Consider the following 20,559-nt stretch of genomic DNA (forward strand, 5'->3'; position numbering starts at 1 on the left):
AGAAGTGTACCGCACATGATGGTGGCTGGCAGAGAAGCATAAATAAAGATGTCTAGGAACCAGGGTTGCCAGAGTCAAGTGACCAAAAGTAGCAGAAACAGGCCTTTAGTAGCAAATTTCGGTATAAAGTAGCCCAACATAATTATGTACAAAATTTAGTAGCACAGGGCTTCCACAAGTAGTCCAATTTGTTACTTGTAGCACAATCTGGCTACTTCAAGAGGTTTGAGAAGATGAGACTTGAATTTCACAATACAAACTAAATTTTGTTTAAATTAATTCAGATTAATAAAAAAAACTCTTGAAAATAATTGGCATAAGATATATTTTTATTATAAACAACTCACGAAATGTGAGATTTCTGTCACCAAATTAGAGTGTTGTGTACAATCTCATCCCATTGCCAAAGTGAATTCGCCAAATAAAAACTTGCCAAATGTGAGAGTTCACTGTACACGTGTATGTGTAACAGCTACAACAACAATGACAGCTACAGCTGTAACAACAGCAACAACAGAATCGTCATCATAGTAATGTTTTCCACCAAGAAATGAGGTGGACAGGATCCAGAAAGATGCCAGAGCATTAGATATATCACAAGAATGCTAAGTGACATGGGCCACACACTACAATAATTTATCACTCAGGTTTTAATCCCTTTAGCTGTTACTTTTTTTTTTCATTTAGTTCTGGGTGATGACATAGAGTGTTATTCAGCTCTTGTATGATGTCCTGTGGCTGCAAGGGTTGGAAACAATCCCAGTAATCCTTTCAGCCTGTGTACAATTTGCTATTGTGGCTAATGCTGGGCAATTGCTCTGCTAAGATGTTCCAGGGCTATACAATTTGAAATTGCTGGTTTCTGCCCACAAATATGGACTTTTCACCTTGTATGCCATATTTGATTGAACTATCCTCTCAGTTCCAGTAAGTAGACTTGGCTCCATCAGAAAAAAATATTATTGCATATAGAGTAACCACTGCCTAAAGATTTTTATTATGTTGCTTACTAACTTTGCTCTTTCTAATCATATTTTGCATACCTCTTCTACAGAAATTGCTTACAACAATGTTGCCAACTGCAGAAGAGAAGCATAAGATCCAGGAGGCAGCTATATCCAATCCTGAGCTGCCACTGGGGTCAGCTGAACAATTCCTCATGATGCTGGCATCCATATCTGAACTACCAGCCAGACTTAGCCTGTGGATCTTCAAATTAGATTATGAAAATATGGAGAAGGTTTGGCTTCATTGCTTCCTGTATAAATAAAGGAAAGGTTAAGGATAATGACTAATAATTTTACCAGATTTTAAAACCATAATTAGTAAAATAGTATGCAGTAGTTTTTTTTTAACAGTATTGTGATATTCATTCACCAAACTTAATAAAGAATTTTAAATTGAATCATGTCATTGTAAAATACAGTATGAGATAGTTGTCATTGTAGTGAATACAGTATAATCCTGAGTAATAAATTTATTTGGAGATATACACTAATGAAATGTAATATTTAATTCCATTCTACCCCTGTCCTTGTAATTCAGGAAGTAGCAGAACCCCTGATGGATCTCAAGCAGGGCATAGAGTCACTACAGAAGAACAAAACATTCAAGGTTATCCTCTCAGTACTCCTTTCAGTAGGAAACTTCTTGAATGGGACAGATTGCAAGGGTTTCCAAATCGAGTATTTGAGCAAGGTTCCAGAAGTCAAAGATACAGTTCATAAGCATTCTCTCCTGCATCACCTTTGTCATATGGTCATCGAGAAGTTCTCGGACACTTCAGATTTGTACTCTGAGGTAAGGATATAAGTAATTTATTGAATTGTTTTGGAAAGAGAGATGGAGGCCGGCCATGAATGGTGGAGTACAGTACTGTATATCAAATCTGATGTATGCAGATTATGCTGTATTGCTTACCAATTGTGAACAGGATATTTCCAGTCTCATTCAGAGCTTTGTGAATGTCATAGAGCGGCATGGTTTGAAAGTTAACGTTGACAAGAATAAAGTGATGGTTGTTGAGGGAGACTGTAAATCTCTGTGTGATGTACTGGTGGTCAGAGTGAGCACAGAATTGGTGAAAAAGTCCAATAGCCTGGAGCAATGACAAGTCAGATAGTTTCTTGTAAACCAGAAAACCATGCTTTGGGCTGGATGGTAACCATATACAGCAGTCAAATGACACTTGGTCAGTGATGTCTCAAGGAATCTGGGAGCCTTTGGTGAGAAAGTCTGAAAAGAGGCTTCCTTATTTTAATTTAACTTCTTTCGATAATGGGCTCATTTTATGTGACTGATCTGTTGTGTACAGAATTTATAATACTGTATACAAACCAGCTAGATGGATACAAAAAATATAATACTATATTTTGAAAGCCCCTTTAACCCAAGCAGAAGTTGATTTCTTAACAGTTAGTTCATTATCAACATCATCATCCTGTCTCCTTTTTCCTGCCCCATGGGTGAGGTGAGGTATGATTCAGAAAGCAAGGAAAAGGAGCAAATTTGATGGTGGTTGAGGTAGTCAACAGCAGGCCCAGTGAAATGGACCACACACTCATTCACTTACTGTTAAAGCACCTTGAAATCTGGCTGTCCTTCATAGGCGCACTTTTCACACAAAACTTCATTTTTACATATCAGAGAGTCAAACCAATGACTGTTATGTTAAAGAAAGGATGCCAAGTCCTAGTCATGCATTCTTCTGTACAGAATTCATCCAGCCAGCTCAAACCCTTGTTCAATCCCTAGTCTCATCAGCTTCCATACCTCTCAGTCCCACACATTCATTTACCATATCTGTCCATCTTCTTGGCCTACCAACCTCCTCCCACCTTGAAGGTCACTAACATACAGGCTACCATTTTTACCATCCTTTTATAAACATTGTCTCCACAAGACCGTACCATCTAAGGTTAGCTTTCTTGTCTACAGACTTTTTAACTCCACATCTTTTATGAATCACAATATTATCCTATCGACTCTGCACACTCAACACACGTTTCTCAGTAACTCAAACTTCACCTCTCTGACACCTGAGTTTTCATCCCACATCAATGTTTCATCCATCCATCCATCCATCATCCAATCCTACATTGTCCCATGAGGAGCGTAGGAGCCCGGGGCTAAGCAGTTGGTCCCGACATTTAAGATGAGAGTGACCAGCCTCACTCATCCCTGAGTGGCATTACATGAGCAATCAACCCCAGCCACCCCTTGGATATAAACCTTCACCGGCTCAATTCGATTGGAGTGCAATAATTACTCACTAAACCACCAGGCGCCAAAATTTGGTTATATGGTTACCACCCTGCGTAGTAAATGGTTTCCTGATGTACAGGAAACCATTTGGCTTGTCACTCAGTGTAGAGTCACTCAATGTTTCACACCCATATATTCATGTGGGTACTAAAACTCCTTCATGGCACACGTATACTTCTGTTGCACATCAAGGCCTTCATAGCAGCAGCTACTTACCTTCCTTATGCCACTCTGCCTTCCATTTTCTTTTGCACGTTTACCTCTCATTTCTGTCATTGCACCCAGATACTTAAACATTCTTAATTATTCAAATCTTTCCGTTCATCGTAATGTCACATTGTGGGCCACCTTCTTCTTCAACAGCCATCACCCTGCTCTGTATCAACATGTCCTTTCAAGGCACAACACTCACAGACACCAGCAAAACTCTTTACCTGTCTGCAGAGTTTTTGTTCATTATTAACACATAACACAGAATTGTCTGCATTCATTAAATTTGAGATATTCCACCCATCACCGGTCATTAATATTGTTACGTCTTCTCCCCACACTGCCACAGGCTCCAACAGCAGTAGTACAGTACAGGACGGACATTGCCTAGTGAGTTGTTCTTCTATGGTCAGCTGATCTTGTGTACTGCACACCTAAAGGCTGACCATAGAAGAACAACTCACTGGGCAACATCCATCCAGCACTGTGCTACTGCTGTTGGAGCCTGTGGCAGTGTGGGGAGAGGATGAAAGCATCTTGATATTTCCCAAAGTTTACGGTAGGCTGGTTCCGGTACGAGAGAGTTGCCAGTTTGCTTGTTGTTTGTGAGCGTAGTTATTTTGTAAGTTATGCATTAATATTTCAGCTGTTTTTCTTTATAATGTTTTATTTAAGTGATTGCTTGTTAAATTATGTAATTTAAGTTTGTATGGTAAATGATTTAGTGTGTTATGTATCGTAAGACAACTTTGGCATGTTTTGATATCTTCGAGTTGGCAACTGTTGTTCTCGTAGAATGTAGACATTTCTCACATAATGTAAGCTTATATAAGGGGAGGGTAAAGAATATTTTTAGTTGATTTGGTTTTCAATTCAGTATGAGTGTCGGTACAGTGTCAGTGTAGCAAGTTCAGTCGGTTTTGGTTCAGTTTGAGTGTAGTGAAGTACAGCGTCAGTGAAAATTATATATTCTTGGTACTGTACTTGTCAAAAACAGTGGCAAACAGTGAAGTGTTTATTGAAGTTTGTATATCATCAGGACTTGTAATAACAGTGAAGTGTTGCAAGCACTAAGTGTAACAGCAGTTAATAAAGTGTGTATAGCTCCAGTGCTTTTGTGAGAACAGTTAAGTGAAGTTGGAAAGCGTAAAGTGGAATTATTTGGAAAATAAAGACAGTGAACTTTAAGAAGCTAGTGTTTATTTTCGCCTCAGCTGATCTTGTGTGCTGTGCACCGTAAGTCTGACCACAAGAAAAACAACTCGCTGGGGATTCTCCTTCCTGTACCGAACTACTGCTGTTGGAGCCTGTGGCAGTGAAGGGTGGGGGTGCAACAGTATCTTCATCTCTCTGTCCCCATAACTTGTTTTTAGTTTTCTCATAAACTCATCCATATACATAGTGAACAGCCATGAGGACATTCCAAATCTTTGTGTTATTCCATCACTGATATTAAATCACTTGCTTGGATAACTCCTACTCTAACACAAGCTTGGTGTGATCTAGGTATGGAAGAACCTTCATAAATTGTAGCATATGTAGATTAATGAATAAAATTGTGATGTAATGCCTAATTCTACCCTAGGGATTGGTTTAAAATAATAAAGCTTACATATTCCCTGGATGATGCAAATGGTAGTTAGCCTGCCATGTCCCTGCAGATTTTTCACCACTGATCCTCCCAGTCCTGGCAGATTTTGGATTTTTTTTTTTTTTTGGCTCAAAACTCCAGTTTTTGTGAGAAACAATGGCAAATCACAGAAAAAGTGCTCACCTGAACTTAGAAATGGCCTATATAGGTGACCCTTTAAACATCTGGTACCGTGTTCTCTGGAGCCGCGCTATGGTTGTCGCATTTTCTATGGTGCCATTAACTATTGCAAACCATTCAGAATAGGTACATATTTGTTCATTTGGTACAAATTTATATGTAGTACAAGAATATATTGGTTTTCACACAGTGATATAGTTGATATAAGCGTTTTTTCACTCACTGAACACATCAACATACCGCACCTTCCTTGGCGACGTTACCTTGTCCTCCACGTTGTCATTGATTGGGGAATCACTTTTGCCTTGAATTTCATACCATGGCTTGACATGTCTTTATTGGCCAGTTCGCTGCTAACAGGTGAGTTGCAGAGACAATGGCGTGCAGGGGGGGAGGGAGTTACGCGGGGTAAGGCATTGTCGTTGTCTGGAACCGGGTAGAGGAAGGTCTCCTGCATATGCCTACCAAAAATCACGCGCGAAACTTGAAAAATGTGCAAATGATGGACCTCACAATTGCAAAACATATGGGTATGTTGACAGGACTCAGTGTGATAAAACGTTGTAACGTACCCATACGTTAACGGGACATGGCGAGTTAATTGGAATGCAGGTTGGAACATAGAAACCTCCTTTCACAGTAATGGCAGGGAGTGTGTGGTATCCCTGCTGCCCAGCACTTGTGTAACATGCAGCTTATTCTGTAACATCTTCCGTACTCCTGTCATTCTATCCTCAAGGAGCCATTGTTTTGGGTTTCCCCACTCCATATGGATATACGAAATTTGGTTACGATGATGACTGGTTGGAGAGCTAGGTGCTGTGTTGAGTATGGTAATATGAATATGTATGGTAGCTTTGTTTAGAAGCTTGATGGTGACTTTGTTGTAGATAGTGCCTGTGAGTCTTGCATCAACATTTTTTTCCTGTACTCAGTCTCATCAGTTCAGTGTAACTTCATAACTCGTTCCCCTTTCCTCAGATTGGTTCTATCACTCGAGCCTCCAAAGTGGATTTTGAAGAGCTTGCAAACAACATCAGCAAGATGGAGGTTGACTGCAAAGCCTCTTGGGACCATCTCAAGGCAATTGCAAAGCATGATGGGCCAACACAGATCAAACTCAAGTACGTACAGTATTTGAAAATTCTTCATGACAGATTGTGAAGCTTGAAGCATTTCACATTTTTATAGTACTGTAGTAGGTATATGACTTCCAATGACCTGAGAATTACTACCCTCGGAGTGAAAATGAAGAATGATTGTAAGCTTAGTAACTATTCACATAACCATTCATTCTTAAGAAAGAGACTTAAGCTCAAAATGTATAGAATCAATGTTGAAGCTGAGATTCTTATACAGTAAAACCCCACCAACTCAGCCTATTCTGGGGGAAGGCTGTCTGAGTTATGAGGTTGTTTGAATTATCACAAATAAGTTTTAATAGCCTCAGAAACTACAAAATGTGTTTTTTTCTCCAGGTTACAGCAAATAAATATCAGACATCCTTTTCTTGTATAGACAGACACTTGTTTATGTCTGAGGGCAGGCCTAGGCCATGGGTTGAAAATCTTATTTACATGACATCTTAGACAGTATATCTTTGTCTTGGCTGTAAAAAATAAATAAATAAATAAAAAGGTAGTAGAAAATCAGGTAATCCTCAAGAAGACATAGGACCACCTTATTTGACAGTTTCTTCAGCTTTTTTTTTTCTTCTGTATCAAAGCTCTTCATGAGATTCTCAGAATAGTTTGTGAGTGTGTTTTCAAGTTTTAATGTAGTTTCTTTCTTTTAGCAGTGGTGAAATGCCTTTCAAAGGCGGTCTTTGTTTACATTCCCCAAAGGAACTAAAGACAGACAGATGCCATCTTTTGGTGTGCCGAAGCAAATGGACACCATCTTAGAATGCCATTTTCTGGATGAAATTACCCTTATCAGTGCTACTTTCTCCAAACCTAACCAAAATTTCCATAATGTAATTTATCCTAACCCAACCAAACTTATCCTGATCTGACCTGACCTATCCCATGTAAAATTGTCTTTTTCTTGATTATTGATGGTCTTCGTCGTACTCAAAAACTCACTTTTTTATACTTTACAAAGTTACTGAATTAATTCAAAGGTAGTTTTTTTCTAGTTTTTATAAGGAAATGGTCCTATGTCTCCTTGAAAATTACTGAAAGTCATTCACCTCTGACTCCTGTCTACAGTCAGTAAAGGTACTTTCCACCATAGGCCTGTCTCATCCACACTGAATACTTGTTCAGCTACAGGCACTAAGAATATTGTTATTCAATCAGACTGAGAGGTTGAATGAGTGAGTTTGACTGGGACAGGGAAGGTCTAGACCTTGGCCTTTGATTGACGCTGTGACCGTGAGCAGGGCAATAGGCAGGATGCAAGTGGGGAAGGCAGAAGGTGTGTTTGGGTTGACTGCTGAAATGTTGAAAGCCTCAGGAGATATAGGAGTGAGATTGGTCACTGATTTGATAAATACGATTATGTATGTGTCCCAGATGGTTGGCTGAAGAGTGTTAAGTGTAAATGTGTACCATGGGAAGGGTAATGCCTTGGAAAGAGGAAATTATAGAGAAATAAAGGTTTTCGTCTGGGTTATAAGGCTTTTGGACCAGGTAATGAAGGTAATGGAGAGAGATCTAGAAGGTATGATTAGAGTTAATAGTGATGAGATGCAGTTTGGGTTTATGCTAGGCAAAGGGACCACTGATGCCTATATTCATTGTTCAACAGCTTTAGAAAATACATAGAGGAAAGAAAGAGCAACTGTACTTTGTTTTAGTTGATTTGGAGGAGGCCTTTGACAGAGTCCTTAGAGAGGTGGTAAGCAGGCAATGAGAAAGCTTGGGATCGAAGAGTGGCTGGTTAGGGGGGTTATGGCCATGTATGTGGGTGCTCGCATCCAGGTAAGGGTGAATGGAGATGTGAGTGAGGAGTTTTCCGTGAATGTTGGTGTGCATCAGGGGTCAGTTTTGAGCCCCATGTTGTTTATTATGTGGAGGTTGACTCATTTGACCCCCTCATCTCTGATCATGCTCTGATCACTCTTAGTTTTGATGTCCCAAAATCCCCTTCATATAAAAAGGTCATCAGGTTCAGAAAATACAGGAATGTTGACCACCAGTTGATGTGTCTTGAAATTGATCAACGTTTAAACTCCATTGATTCTTCCAGTCTTTCTTCTGATGAATTGGTTGATATTTACAACAATGAGCTTAGGTCAATTTTTGATCATTATTGTCCTGAGGTAGTAAAAACAATCACTGTACGTGATGATTCTCCGTGGTATGGTCCATCCATTAATTCTTTGCGTAGACAATGTAGAAGGGCAGAACGTGAGTGGCGCTTGCAGCGGACTGAAGTAACTCGTTTGCGTTATGTTTTTGCGAGAAAAGCAATTGTTCACACTGTAAAAGACCAAAAGGCTAGGTATTATCAAAATAAAGTTGATTCATGTGGTGGTGATAAAAAAAAACTGTCTGCAGTTGTGAACAATTTGGTTGGTCGGAGGAATGTAATTGTTAAGCCAACTTCTGTATCTGATACCCAATTGGCCTCTGATTTTGCTTCATTTTTTACAAGTAAGATATCTCGCATTTCGCCTAGTAAAGTGTACTCAGTTGACTTCCAGCCACGGTGCAGCAGGGATCATTTGCTTTCAACATTTCATCCGCTGGATGTAAACAAAGTCAAATGTTCTATTAGAGAACTTAATAAAGCATTTTGCTCACTCGATCCATGTAACATGTCACAACTACCTGATGTGTATGAGCACCCTGCAGACTTTTATCTGCAACATAATAAATAGATGCTTCTTAGAAAGTAATTTTGTGCAGTCTGAGAATCGTGCTTTGCTTAAGCCGCTAATTAAGAAACCTGGCCTTGATGTCGAGAGCACGACAAATTATCGTCCCGTCTCTAACCTGTCTTTTTAATCCAAGATTATTGAGCAGGCCATACTCGATCAACTCGTACCACTACTGGAACACAACAGAGTTGTTCCTGTTGTTCAGTCAGCATACAGAAAATACCATTCAACTGAAACTGCACTGACAAGGATTCAGAGTGACTTGGTGGCAAACACTTGTAGTGGGATGTCCTCTCTCCTAGTTCTGTTGGATCTGTCTGCAGCTTTTGATACAGTAGATCATAAACTATTGTTGGACGATCTGTATTTTTATGGCGTTCGTGATAGTGCCCTTTTGCTCCTTAAGTCGTATCTGTCGGACAGATCTCAGAGAGTGGTTGTTGATTACGCTAGCTCTGATTCTGCTTCCCTTCTATTTGGAGTCCCTCAAGGATCAGTTTTGGGTCCAATCCTATTTACTATCTACACAAGTAGTTTATCATCTCTACTTGATGCTCATGATGTGTCCTATCATTTTTATGTTGATGACACCCAGCTCTATGTTAAGATGTCAAATATCAACGATACTAAGACAAAGTTTGAATCTTTAATGTCTGATATTAAGATTTGGATGGCTAAGAGGAAACAGCTGAATGATAGTAAAACTGAGATCATCATCATCAGAGGAAACAGAAGGGGTGATGACACTGATAATGCCCTGGCTTTGAACATTGGCCTGTCACAGCTTCATCCAGCCAGTTCTGTTCGAAATTTGGGTGTTTATTTTAATTCCAAGTTAAATTACAAAGAACGTATTAATCAGGTTGTAAGAGGGTGTAACTTGCATATCAGAAATCTGTACTCTGTGAGAAAATTCCTGAATAGACAGTGCCTCTTAACATTGGTCCATGCAGTGGTCTTGTCTCGTGTTGGCTGTTGTAATTCACTGTGGGTTGGTCTTCCAAATAATATACAGTACTAACAAAAGTTCACAGGGCAGCACGGCTTATCTTTGGTCTCCCCCCGAGAACCTCAGCTACCCCATTTCTGATTGAGCTGCATTGGTTACCAGTAAAGGCTAGAATTGAATTTAAACTGTGTCTTATTACATTCAAGGTTCTTAAGTTTAGTGAACCAAAGTATCTTGCTGAATTGTTAAAACTCCCATCGGCACGCCCGGGTGTGATGTTACGCAGTGAAGATGATTCCTTGCGTCTTGATGAACCAGGAGCCATTCACCAGTCATCTTTCTCTGATCGTTCTTTTGCGTATAGAACCCTTAGATTATATAACAGATTGCCATTGTCCATAAGACAACTCTCTACTGTTGAATCATTTAAGAGACAGCTGAAAGACTTTCTTTTTTCACAATGCTATGACCTGGAGAGAGGTACTATGATGGATGATTATAGGGTTTAATTATTGCCACTTTCATGTATATGTGATGTAGCTTGTATTATATACAAGAAATATCACAATTCTTGTAATTGTAAAAATAACATTAGTGTATAAAAAAAAATAAAATAAAAATAAAAAAAATAAAAAATCTGAGGCAAGCATGTGAATAGGTGTTTTTGACTAATTTTGATATGCTTAATTCAAATTTCTGAACAGTTTTGCTCTATCACCTTTAGTTTTTTTTGCTTTCACATATACCTTTTTTTATTATAATGCATATATTTATAATATACCGTAATGAGTTTATTTCATATATTAATATGGCATATTACAGAACGAAACAAAACAGACACAGAACAATGACAGAACTAAATATTACCATTACTTGGATATAAGCATATATACACACCATAGTACTACAGACAGTCAGAAGTAAATTTTTTTGGACGATCTGGTGTACTTTGCCTTCGGGATGTCGCGCAGGAGCATCCAGCAGAAGTCCCCCATCATGCTGGGGTTCCACTTGCCTTGGTAGTTGCTCTCCATCTTAGTAATATCTTGGTGGAAGCTTTCCCCATGTTTGTCACTTACTGCTCCGAGGTTCTGGGGGAAGTTGAGGTGGGAGTGGAGAAAGTGAATCTTGAGAGACATTTGGCACCCCATATCCTGATAAGCCTGCAACAACTTCTCGACATGCTCTTGGTAATCTAGTGCCCGTGTATTACCAAGGAAGCCATGGCAGACTACCTTAAATGCTTCCCATGGTCTCAATTCCTTCAAGGTGAGCTTCCCCTTGAATACTTCATCCTTCAGCACCTCCCGGATCTGATGTCCGATGAAGATGCCCTCTTTGAGCCTAGCAGAACAGAGAGCTGGGAACAGAGTGCACAGGTGTTGGAATGCAGCATCATCCTTGTCCATGGCCTTCTTGAAATTCTTCATAAGGCCAAGCTTGATATGAAGAGGGGGAAGAAGCATCTTGTTCATGTCCTCCGGAGGATTTTCTTGGGCACTGTGTTTCCCAGGCACGAAAGTGCTCCTAGACCCCCAGTCCTTCTGCATATAGTGCTTGACATGTTTGAGGTTGTTGTGGTGTGTGTTTTAAACCAAGTTCCAAGAAAATACAACGGAAAATGGATTTTTGACGAATATTTTGGGTTTAGGCCTATATGTACACAAGTACATACATGTATATCTCAAAAACTAGTGGTGATGAGTGAAAACGGATTTCGAATCTGAAATCAGCACCCCAAAATTAGGTTAGAACACCTAATTTCATGCTTGCCTCAAATTTTTTGTATACCAGTGTAATGTATGGGTGTCGAGTGCTAGTGAATTACCAGAGGAAGAACTGGTGCTTTTGAGAAACAAAAGGCCAGATTATTATTATTATTATTATTACTTGAAGCCTTCTCATATGACTTCAGAAATGGACTCCCATGGGAAGTGTTGTATTTTGATGAAATGGTGTTGATTGCAGAGAATGAAAGGGAGGCAGAGAAAAGCTTTAGGAAATGGAGAGATGGTATGGGGCACAAGGGCTTAAGAGTAAATGCAGATAAAGCAAAAGTGATGGTATCTAGGGCTGGGGGTGGTACTGTCAATTTGCCACAAGGGAGTGGGAACCAATATCATCTTGTGCGGTGTTTGTGATAAGTGGGTGCATAAGAGATGTAATGGTATTAGAAGTAGACTGCGAGATAATGCTGATTTCATGTAGGTGGTATGTCGGGCAGAGCATGTGGAGATTGCCAGGCATTGTACTTGCTGGTGAGTCTCTTGAGAGTGTATATGAGTTTTGTTATATGGGAGACATGTTATATGCTGGAGATGGGGCTGAAGCTAGCTCTGTGGCTAGAGTGAGGAGTGGTTGGAAGAAGTTCAGGGAGCTGTTGCCTCTCCTGACACTGAGAGGGCTCCTTCTCCGTGCTCAGAGATCTTTGTATGCAGCATGTGTTCGAAGTGTAATGCTGTATGGTAGTGAAACCTAGGCAGTAAAGGAAGAGGATATTCGCAGGCTCAAACGTACGGAAATGGCAATGATTAGATGATTGTGCAGTGCGTCCTTGAGTGCAAGGCCTGGGAGAGCTAGGTTTATGATGGAAGAGTTGAGAGGTAGGATGGGACTGGAGTGTATTGGTGTTGTGATGAGGAGAGGTAGATTGAGATGGTTTGGGCATGTGGAGAGAATGGGGGATGATAATTGGGTGCAGAAAGTGAAAAGTGTTAATGCTAGGGGTAGGGTAGTGAGAGGTAGACCAAAAAAGACATGGGACAAGGTCATTGAGTGTGACCTCAGGGTTAAGGGACTAAACAGGGAAGCTGCCAGAGATCAAGCAACATGGAGAGTTGACATTAGGTGATCAAGGTTGACACATGCAAGCATGTTGGAGCCTTCAAAAACAAAAATGAAAATAATTCAAGATTCACCAATAAATTGAGGAAAAATAATTTTGCATGAAATCATTTATTTAAAATGAAAATACACAAACATACAAATCTTTCACCTCCGCTTTGCGTTCACAAACAGACAATTTGCTGTCTTTTGTTTACAGTCTACTGATGCAACTTGCTTATTGTGATCACTCCATGCACCATGTGTATGCATATCTAACCCACAGAATGCATAGTGTACTGCTTATTTATGATGTACAGTATTTATGATACTGCCCCAGGAATTGATGGAGTGTGTGGTGAAATGCTGGAGCATGGGGGAGAGATAGTAGTAGAATGGATGTGGAAGATGTGCAGATTGGCCTGGGAGGAAGGTAGAGTCCCGGAGGATTGGAAGTCAGGTATAATTATTCCCTTGTACAAAGGAAAAAGGGAAAAAGAAGTGTGTGGTAATCATAGGGGCATTTGTCTTCTTAGTATAATATGAAAAGTTTATGGTAGGATACTTATTGACAGAAAAAGAACAGAGGAATTAGTTGGAGAAGAACAAGGAGGCTTTAGGAAGGGAAGAGGTTGTGTAGATCAGATATTCATTCTTAGATCTTTAGTGGAAAAGTTTCTAGAGAAGGGAAAGAAGTTGTATGCGGCTTTCATGGATTTGGAGAAAGCATATGACAGGTTGGATAGACAAGGATTGTGGAAAGTATTAAGAATATATGGAGTAGATGGGAAGTTGTTGAATGCTGTGAAAAGTACGTATGATGGTGCTAAGGCTGCAGTGCATGTGGATGGTGAACTGAGTGAATTTTTCTCTTTGAAGGTTGGGTTGAAACAAGGATGTTTCATGTCTCTATGGTTGTTCAACCTGTACATGGATGGGGTAATAAATGAGGTACAAGGTAGGGTAGTGGATGTTGGAGTGGCCCTGGTGAGAGAGGGTAGTGTTTGGAAACTCCCTGTACTGTACTGTTGTTTGCAGATGATACTGTGTTGTCGAGTGAAGACGAAGGGGAGCGCAAGGCTTGGTGGATGAGTTTGGGAGAGTGTGTAAGAAACGGAATCTAAAGGTGAATGTAGGGAAGAGTAAAGTGATGGTCTTTGAGAGAGGTGAAGTCAGTGAATGTACAGCGAGGTTGGATGGTGAGGAATTGGAAAATGTGAGTACGTTTAAGTACTTGGGTAGTGTGATGAGTAAGGATGGAGGTTTGGAGGGTGAAGTGCTTGAAGGGGTACAGCAGGGAAGAAAGGTTGCTGGTTCCTTGAAAGCAGTGATAAGAAACAGGGAAGTGAGCATGGAAGTGAAAAAGTTACTACATGACAGTATTGTGATACCAACTCTAACGTATGGAAGTGAAGCTTGGATGTTGTTGGAAGGACACAAGTCAAGCGTGAGAGCAGTGGAAATGAGTTATTTAAGAGGAACCTGTGGAGTCACATGGAGAGACAGGCTGACGAATGAGGATATAAAGGAGCATTGTGGTGTGGATGTGGATGTGACAGGAAGTGTTAGGAGGAATACACTGAGGTGGTTTGGCCATGTGGAGAGGATGGAGGGTGAAAGACTGATGAAGATAGTGTATGTGAGTGAGGTGGAGGGGGGAAGAGGGAGGGGGAGGCCAAGGATGAGACGGAAGGATGGGGTGGAGAGGTATATGAGAGAGGGGGGTGTGAGTTGGAAGCAGGGCAGTGAAATGGCTGGGGACAGGGCAACGTGGAGGCAATTTGTTTGTGGCCACCCCAAACGGGATTGAGGTGTCTGGCAATAGATAGATAGATAGACAGACATTTATGCAAGTCTACATTATTGAAATCATAATTAGTACAGTACCATAATTAGTAAGGCCAGCAAGTGATTTGCTTCTGGCTTAGTGGCTTTGGGTCTCACATTTCATGTTATTTTCACCATTTTGCTGAATGGATGTGTGGGTACCAGTCACCCCAGCCCATAGGCCTACCCCAAAACCATGGTCTTTGTGGTATTTCAAAAAATTGGGGGGAGGAAAGTGCACATTATATGGCAGGATATACGATAACTTATACTCATCCAGGTTACACTGAATTTGTCTGCCCAGATTTTTTTTGTCCAAGTAATGGGAGGTCCGAGTTAGTGGGGTTTTACTGTACTAAGTCTTCATATAAATTTCTGATCTCTTTCTGGTATGCCTGGGGTTTTGGGGGAATGATTATTGGCCAGGTTATCACTGTTTGCTATGATTATCAAAATTAGGGGTGCTTGTGCATTGGGAATCCTCCTGTACTTAAAACATCTACCCATAAAAAATTCAAGAGGCCTCAGATCCGGGTCCGGTGCATTTCTGTTGTACAGTAAAATTAGACAGGCTCGTGTCACTTTTTGGTCTGTTAAGAGGTGTGAATGGTGAGTAAGTAGGGTTGCGCTAGAAAAGATGATGTGATAGTGTTGTTGAGTAAGATGAACTTGAGAGGAGTGTGTTATGATGATAGTACAGTAGTTTCTAATAGGGATATAATTTATGATATACAGTACCGTACAGCACAGTAAATGAAGATGTATTACCAGAGTACTTGATGTGGACCAATAAAATCCCTGGTGATAGATGAGTCACTGGGGATTTTGAACAAATTTTGCTGCCTTAATGATGTTATGAATGCTGTTGGTGGTGAAGCAAAGAGTGTCATTGCTAGGGTGTGAAGTGGATCGAAAAATTCAGAGATGGCAATCAGTCTGATATACAGTAAAAGCTCGATTAACCAGCATCCGATGCATCGGCACATCCATATATCTGGAACGCAAATTCGATCCGGCATGGGATCAAAATTATTCCAGATTCCGGTCGTCCTTCTATAATTCTTTATTAGTTCTGTACAGTACAGGATAAAGTAGTGTACGCAGCTAAGTTTTCAAAATTATTTTGGCCTGTAACATATGCTAAATTTTTCTTTAAATAATTTTTGGTAATGTTTGCTGGTTTGTGTTCAGTCCTGTACAATTTCTCTTGCTGTCTTTTTGTGTGTATTGTAGTGTACACTCACGATCACTAATTTCTGCTCAGGGGTACCCCTTTTGTACCCCCATATACCCAGGGAAGACGGGAGGGGGGGACAAAACGAGCTCCACCCGCCTATACCCCAGCTCCCAACTCTCCTCCATACCCCTACCTCTCCCAACCTCCCACTTATCATTCTTAACTAGCAGTTACATCTCAAGCTAATCTCATACTTTACACTCATAGTCACAGTACTAATACACAATTATAAAACTCTAGGATATGTAAAAAGTATATAATATAACTATGAACATGCAGCAGCAAGAAATTTTTTGCATTATAACTATCTATCTATCTATCTATTGCCAGATGCCATAATCCCGTAAGGGGTGGCCACTTGACTTTGAGTTAGTTGTTTTACGGGGAGGGGCACTAATCCTCCACCAACCCACTTGTTGACACGTAGGGAGCACGTATGGTTTGGTTATATGGTTACCACCCAGCGTTGTAAATGGTTTCTTGGCTTACAGGAAACCATTTGGCTTGTCACTCAATGTAAAGCCACCTGTAAAGGAAAGAAAAGCAATAAGAAGTGACAGGAAAGATGGGAGGAATAGGAAGAGAGGAGGGTAGGCACAGAAAAAGAATGATACAGGCTAAGGAAGAAGTAGGCAGCACTACATCAAGTGAGTGGATAATGGTCGCCACCACCTACCACAACATTATAACGTTGTCAATAAAACAAAAACGTTAACAATGGCCATCCCAGGCCTCATGCGTCGGGTGTTTGCGTGCGTCCGTGTCTGTGCCTGTGTGTGTGTGTGTGTGTGTGTGTGTGTGTGTGTGTGTGTGTGTGTGTGTGTTTGCAAAGCAGTGCACCCAACACAGGAGGCCTGGGGTGGCCGTTGTTAACATTTTTGTTTTACTGTCAACGTCATAATTCATTAATTTCTTGATGCAACATGTTGATAGTTATATTCTTTTAACATATCCTAATGTTCTTTGTTTGTATTAGTAGTGGGACCAAGAGTGTTAAGCATGAAATCAGCTTGAGATGTAACTGCTAGTTAAGAATGACGAGTGGGGTGGGGGGTTGGGTAGGGGTATGGGGGATGGTCGGGAGCAGGGGTAGTGGCGGATGGAGCTTGTTTCATTCCCAGCTTCCCCTTTCCCTGGGTATTCTGAGGTAGGAAGGGGGCACCCCTGGGCAGATATTAGTGAGTGAGAGTGTACCTGTCTTGTATCTTACCTGTACTGTATCTAATACTGAATAATGTCCTTTATGAAATAAAGTCCCAAGTTTGGTACTGTTTCATTTGTTTGACCTCCCAGAAAATTTCTAAGAGTAACATTCGATTATCCAGAAAATTCCATATCTGGAATGGAAGAATCCCCATGCATTCCAGTTAATTGAGCTTTTACTGTATCAGGTAATTTCATTGTCCACAAAAGGAAAAGTGTTTGGTACCTACCTATGCTGCAGTTGCTTAATTGTATGGTAGTGAAAGATGGGAAGTAAAAGAGAAGGATATAATGAGACAACATGAGAATGATCCACTAAGTATGTGGAGTAAATTTAGATGATGGGATGTCCTCAGAAAGCTAAGAAGACAGCTGGGAATGAAAAACATTGGAAGGAGGTAGAAGGAGGAGATTTAGATGGTTTGGTCATGTCAAGAGGATGGACTAAGTGAGTTTGTTAGGAGGTACACAAGTACTGTGAGAGGTGGACCAAGGAAGACACAGGCCATAGTGGTGAGTACTAACCTCAGACCTAGAGGTATTAATAGAGATCTGATGCAGGACAACAGGGTGAAGGAGTACTATTAGTGGAACCCATTTGTCATGTGTTTCATGAATGACAGACATTAAGTCCAAAACAGATAATGTTGATGATGATAAATAGTTCAGTTAAGTACAAAAAGAATGATCTTCAAATCAGGCTCCTTGTATTCCTTGCTTACTACTGTTGTGCGTAATTTTGTTTTCCAGGATGTCAGAATTCCTGGCTGACTGTGCAGAGAGGATCATAGTGCTGGGTATCATTTACCGGCGAGTCATGACAAGGTTAGTGATTTGATAATTTACTTGACAGGAATGTGGCTGAGACTTACATTCTTGTCAGCTTAGGAGGCTTTGTAGCATCCCTTCCTCTCTAGCTTATTTCTGCTTATGATTTTTTTTTTTTTTAATGCAAAGAGTTAGAGAAAGAAAAGAGGAATTAGTTGGAGAAGAACAGGGAGGCTTCAGGAAGGGAAGAGGTTGTGTAGATCAGATATTCATTCTTAGATCTTTAGTGGAAAAGTTTCTAGAGAAGGGAAAGAAGTTGTATGTGGCTTTCATGGATTTGGAGAAAGCATATGACAGGGTGGATAGACAAGGATTGTGGAAAGTATTAAGAATATATGGAGTAGATGGGAAGTTGTTGAATGCTGTGAAAAGTACGTATGATGGTGCTAAGGCTGCAGTGCATGTGGATGGTGAACTAAGTGAATTTTTCTCTTTGGAGGTTGGGTTAAAACAGGGATGTGTCATGTCTCCATGATTGTTCAATCTGTACATGGATGGGGTAATAAAAGAGGTACAAGGTAGGGTAGTGGATGTTGGAATGGCCCTGGTGAGAGAGGGTAGTTGGAAACTCCCTGTACTGTTGTTTGCAGATGATACTGTGTTGTTGAGTGAAGACGAAGGGGAGCTGCAAGGCTTGGTGGATGAGTTTGGGAGAGTGTGTAAGAAACAGAATCTAAAGGTGAATGTAGGGAAGAGTAAAGTGATGGTCTTTGAGAGAGGTGAAGTCAGTGAATGTACAGCGAGGTTGGATGGTGAGGAATTGGAAAATGTGAGTACGTTTAAGTACTTGGGTAGTGTGATGAGTAAGGATGGAGGTTTGGAGGGTGAAGTGCTTGAGAGGGTACAGCAGGGAAGAAAGGTTGCTGGTTCTTTGAAAGCAGTGATAAGAAAGGGAAGTGAGCATGGAAATGAAAAAGTTACTACATGACGGTATTGTGATACCAACTCTAACGTATGGAAGTGAAGCTTGGATGTTGTTGGAAGGACACAAGTCAAGAGTGAGAGCAGTGGAAATGAGTTATTTAAGAGGAGCCTGTGGAGTCACATGGAGAGACAGGCTGACGAATGAGGATATAAAGGAGCGTTGTGGTGTGGATGTGGATGTGATAGGAAGCGTTATGAGGAACACACTGAGGTGGTTTGGCCATGTGGAGAGGATGGAGGGTGAAAGACTGACAAAGAGAGTGTATGTGAGTGAGGTGGAGGGGGGAAGAGGGAGGGGGAGGCCGAGGATGAGATGGAGGGATGGGGTGGAGAGGTATATGAGAAAGGGGGGTGTGAGTTGGGAGCAGGGCAGTGAAATGGCGGGGAACAGGGCGGCGTGGAGGCGATTTGTTTGTGCCCACCCCAAACGGGATTGAGGCATCTGGCAATAGATAGATAGATAGAGAAGGAACCACAGGCTAGAAGCCCACAAGTTTGTTCTTTCCTGGGAAAAAAACAACTGCCAAAATCAAAATCTGTTTATTTTGAGATGTCTGGACTCTTTCCTTAGAAGATTGGAGTTCATAGGTGGAGGGAAGTACAGTACACAGAGAGGAAGACTGTTCCGTATTTGAGCTGTTGCATACACGAAGGACTGGGAGTATCAGTTAACTCTTGCATTAGAGAACTGGACAGAAGAGGGGTGAGAGTTTGCTGCTAGATGAGTGGAACATGCCCACCATAAGGGAAGGGGGATGCAGACAGAAAGTTCAGAACAGCAGTGACCAGTGACGAGACAGAGGTTGAAAAATGTCAGTAAGAGGATGAAAGTTAATGAGACGAGTCAGCTTCGTTTCGTTTCGTTTTCGTTTCGTTTTTAAAGGCTCCAACATGCTTGCTTGTGTCGGCCTTGGTCACCTAATGGCGGCTCTCATCACTGCACGATCCATTGCAGCCTCCCTGTTCAGTCCCTTAACCCTAAGGTCACACTTAATGACCTCGTCCCATGTCTTTCTCGGTCTACCCCTCATAACCCCACCCCCAATATTAACACTTCTCACCTTCCTCACCCAATTATCATCCTCCATCCTCTCCACATGTCCAAACCACCTCAATCTACCTCTCGTCATCACAACACCAATACACTCCAGTACCATCCTACCTCTCAACTCTTCCATTGTAAACCCAGCCCCTCCAGGCCTTGGACGCAGGGACACACTGCACATCCACCTAATCATTGTCATTTTTGTACGTCTGAGCCGGCGAATATCTTCCTCCCTCACTGCCCAGGTCTCACTGCCATACAGCATTACACTCCTAACACATGCTGCATACAAAGACCCCTTAGCACGTAGGGAGAGCCCTCTCAATGTCAGGAGAGGCAAGAGCTCCCTGAACTTCTTCCAACCACTTCTCACCCTAGCCACAGAGCTAGCTCCAGTCCCACCTCCAGCACACAACATGTCTCCCATATAAAAAAAACTCTTCCACATACTCAAGAGATTCACCTGCAAGTTCAATCCTTTCACGTCTGACAATCTCCACCTGCTCACCCCGGCACGCCGTACACATAAAATCAGCATTATCTCGCAGTCTACCTCTGATACCACTACATCTCTTATGCACCCATCTATCACACACACCGCACAAGATGGAATTACTTCCCACGCCCTTGTGGCAAACTGCACATGGCCACT

At 41.2% G+C, this 20,559-nt stretch overlaps 1 protein-coding gene across 2 annotated transcripts in view; it reads left to right on the forward strand.

Annotated features, from left to right (window-relative positions):
• Fhos (Formin homology 2 domain containing) overlaps window positions 1-20,559 on the forward strand; it is a 370,832-nt gene that overhangs the window by 341,067 nt on the left and 9,206 nt on the right. For both annotated transcript variants that reach the window (XM_080274704.1, XM_080274705.1), the window contains 4 exons: window positions 1,055-1,240; window positions 1,546-1,800; window positions 6,227-6,369; window positions 17,861-17,935. In XM_080274704.1, coding sequence (XP_080130830.1) covers window positions 1,055-1,240; window positions 1,546-1,800; window positions 6,227-6,369; window positions 17,861-17,935 — 659 coding nt within the window. The remainder of the gene's footprint in view (window positions 1-1,054; window positions 1,241-1,545; window positions 1,801-6,226; window positions 6,370-17,860; window positions 17,936-20,559) is intronic.

Source organism: Coenobita brevimanus, chromosome 59, assembly GCF_032717465.1.
Source record: "Coenobita brevimanus isolate Jiangsu-jjx chromosome 59, ASM3271746v2, whole genome shotgun sequence".
NCBI classification, from domain to species: domain Eukaryota; kingdom Metazoa; phylum Arthropoda; class Malacostraca; order Decapoda; family Coenobitidae; genus Coenobita; species Coenobita brevimanus.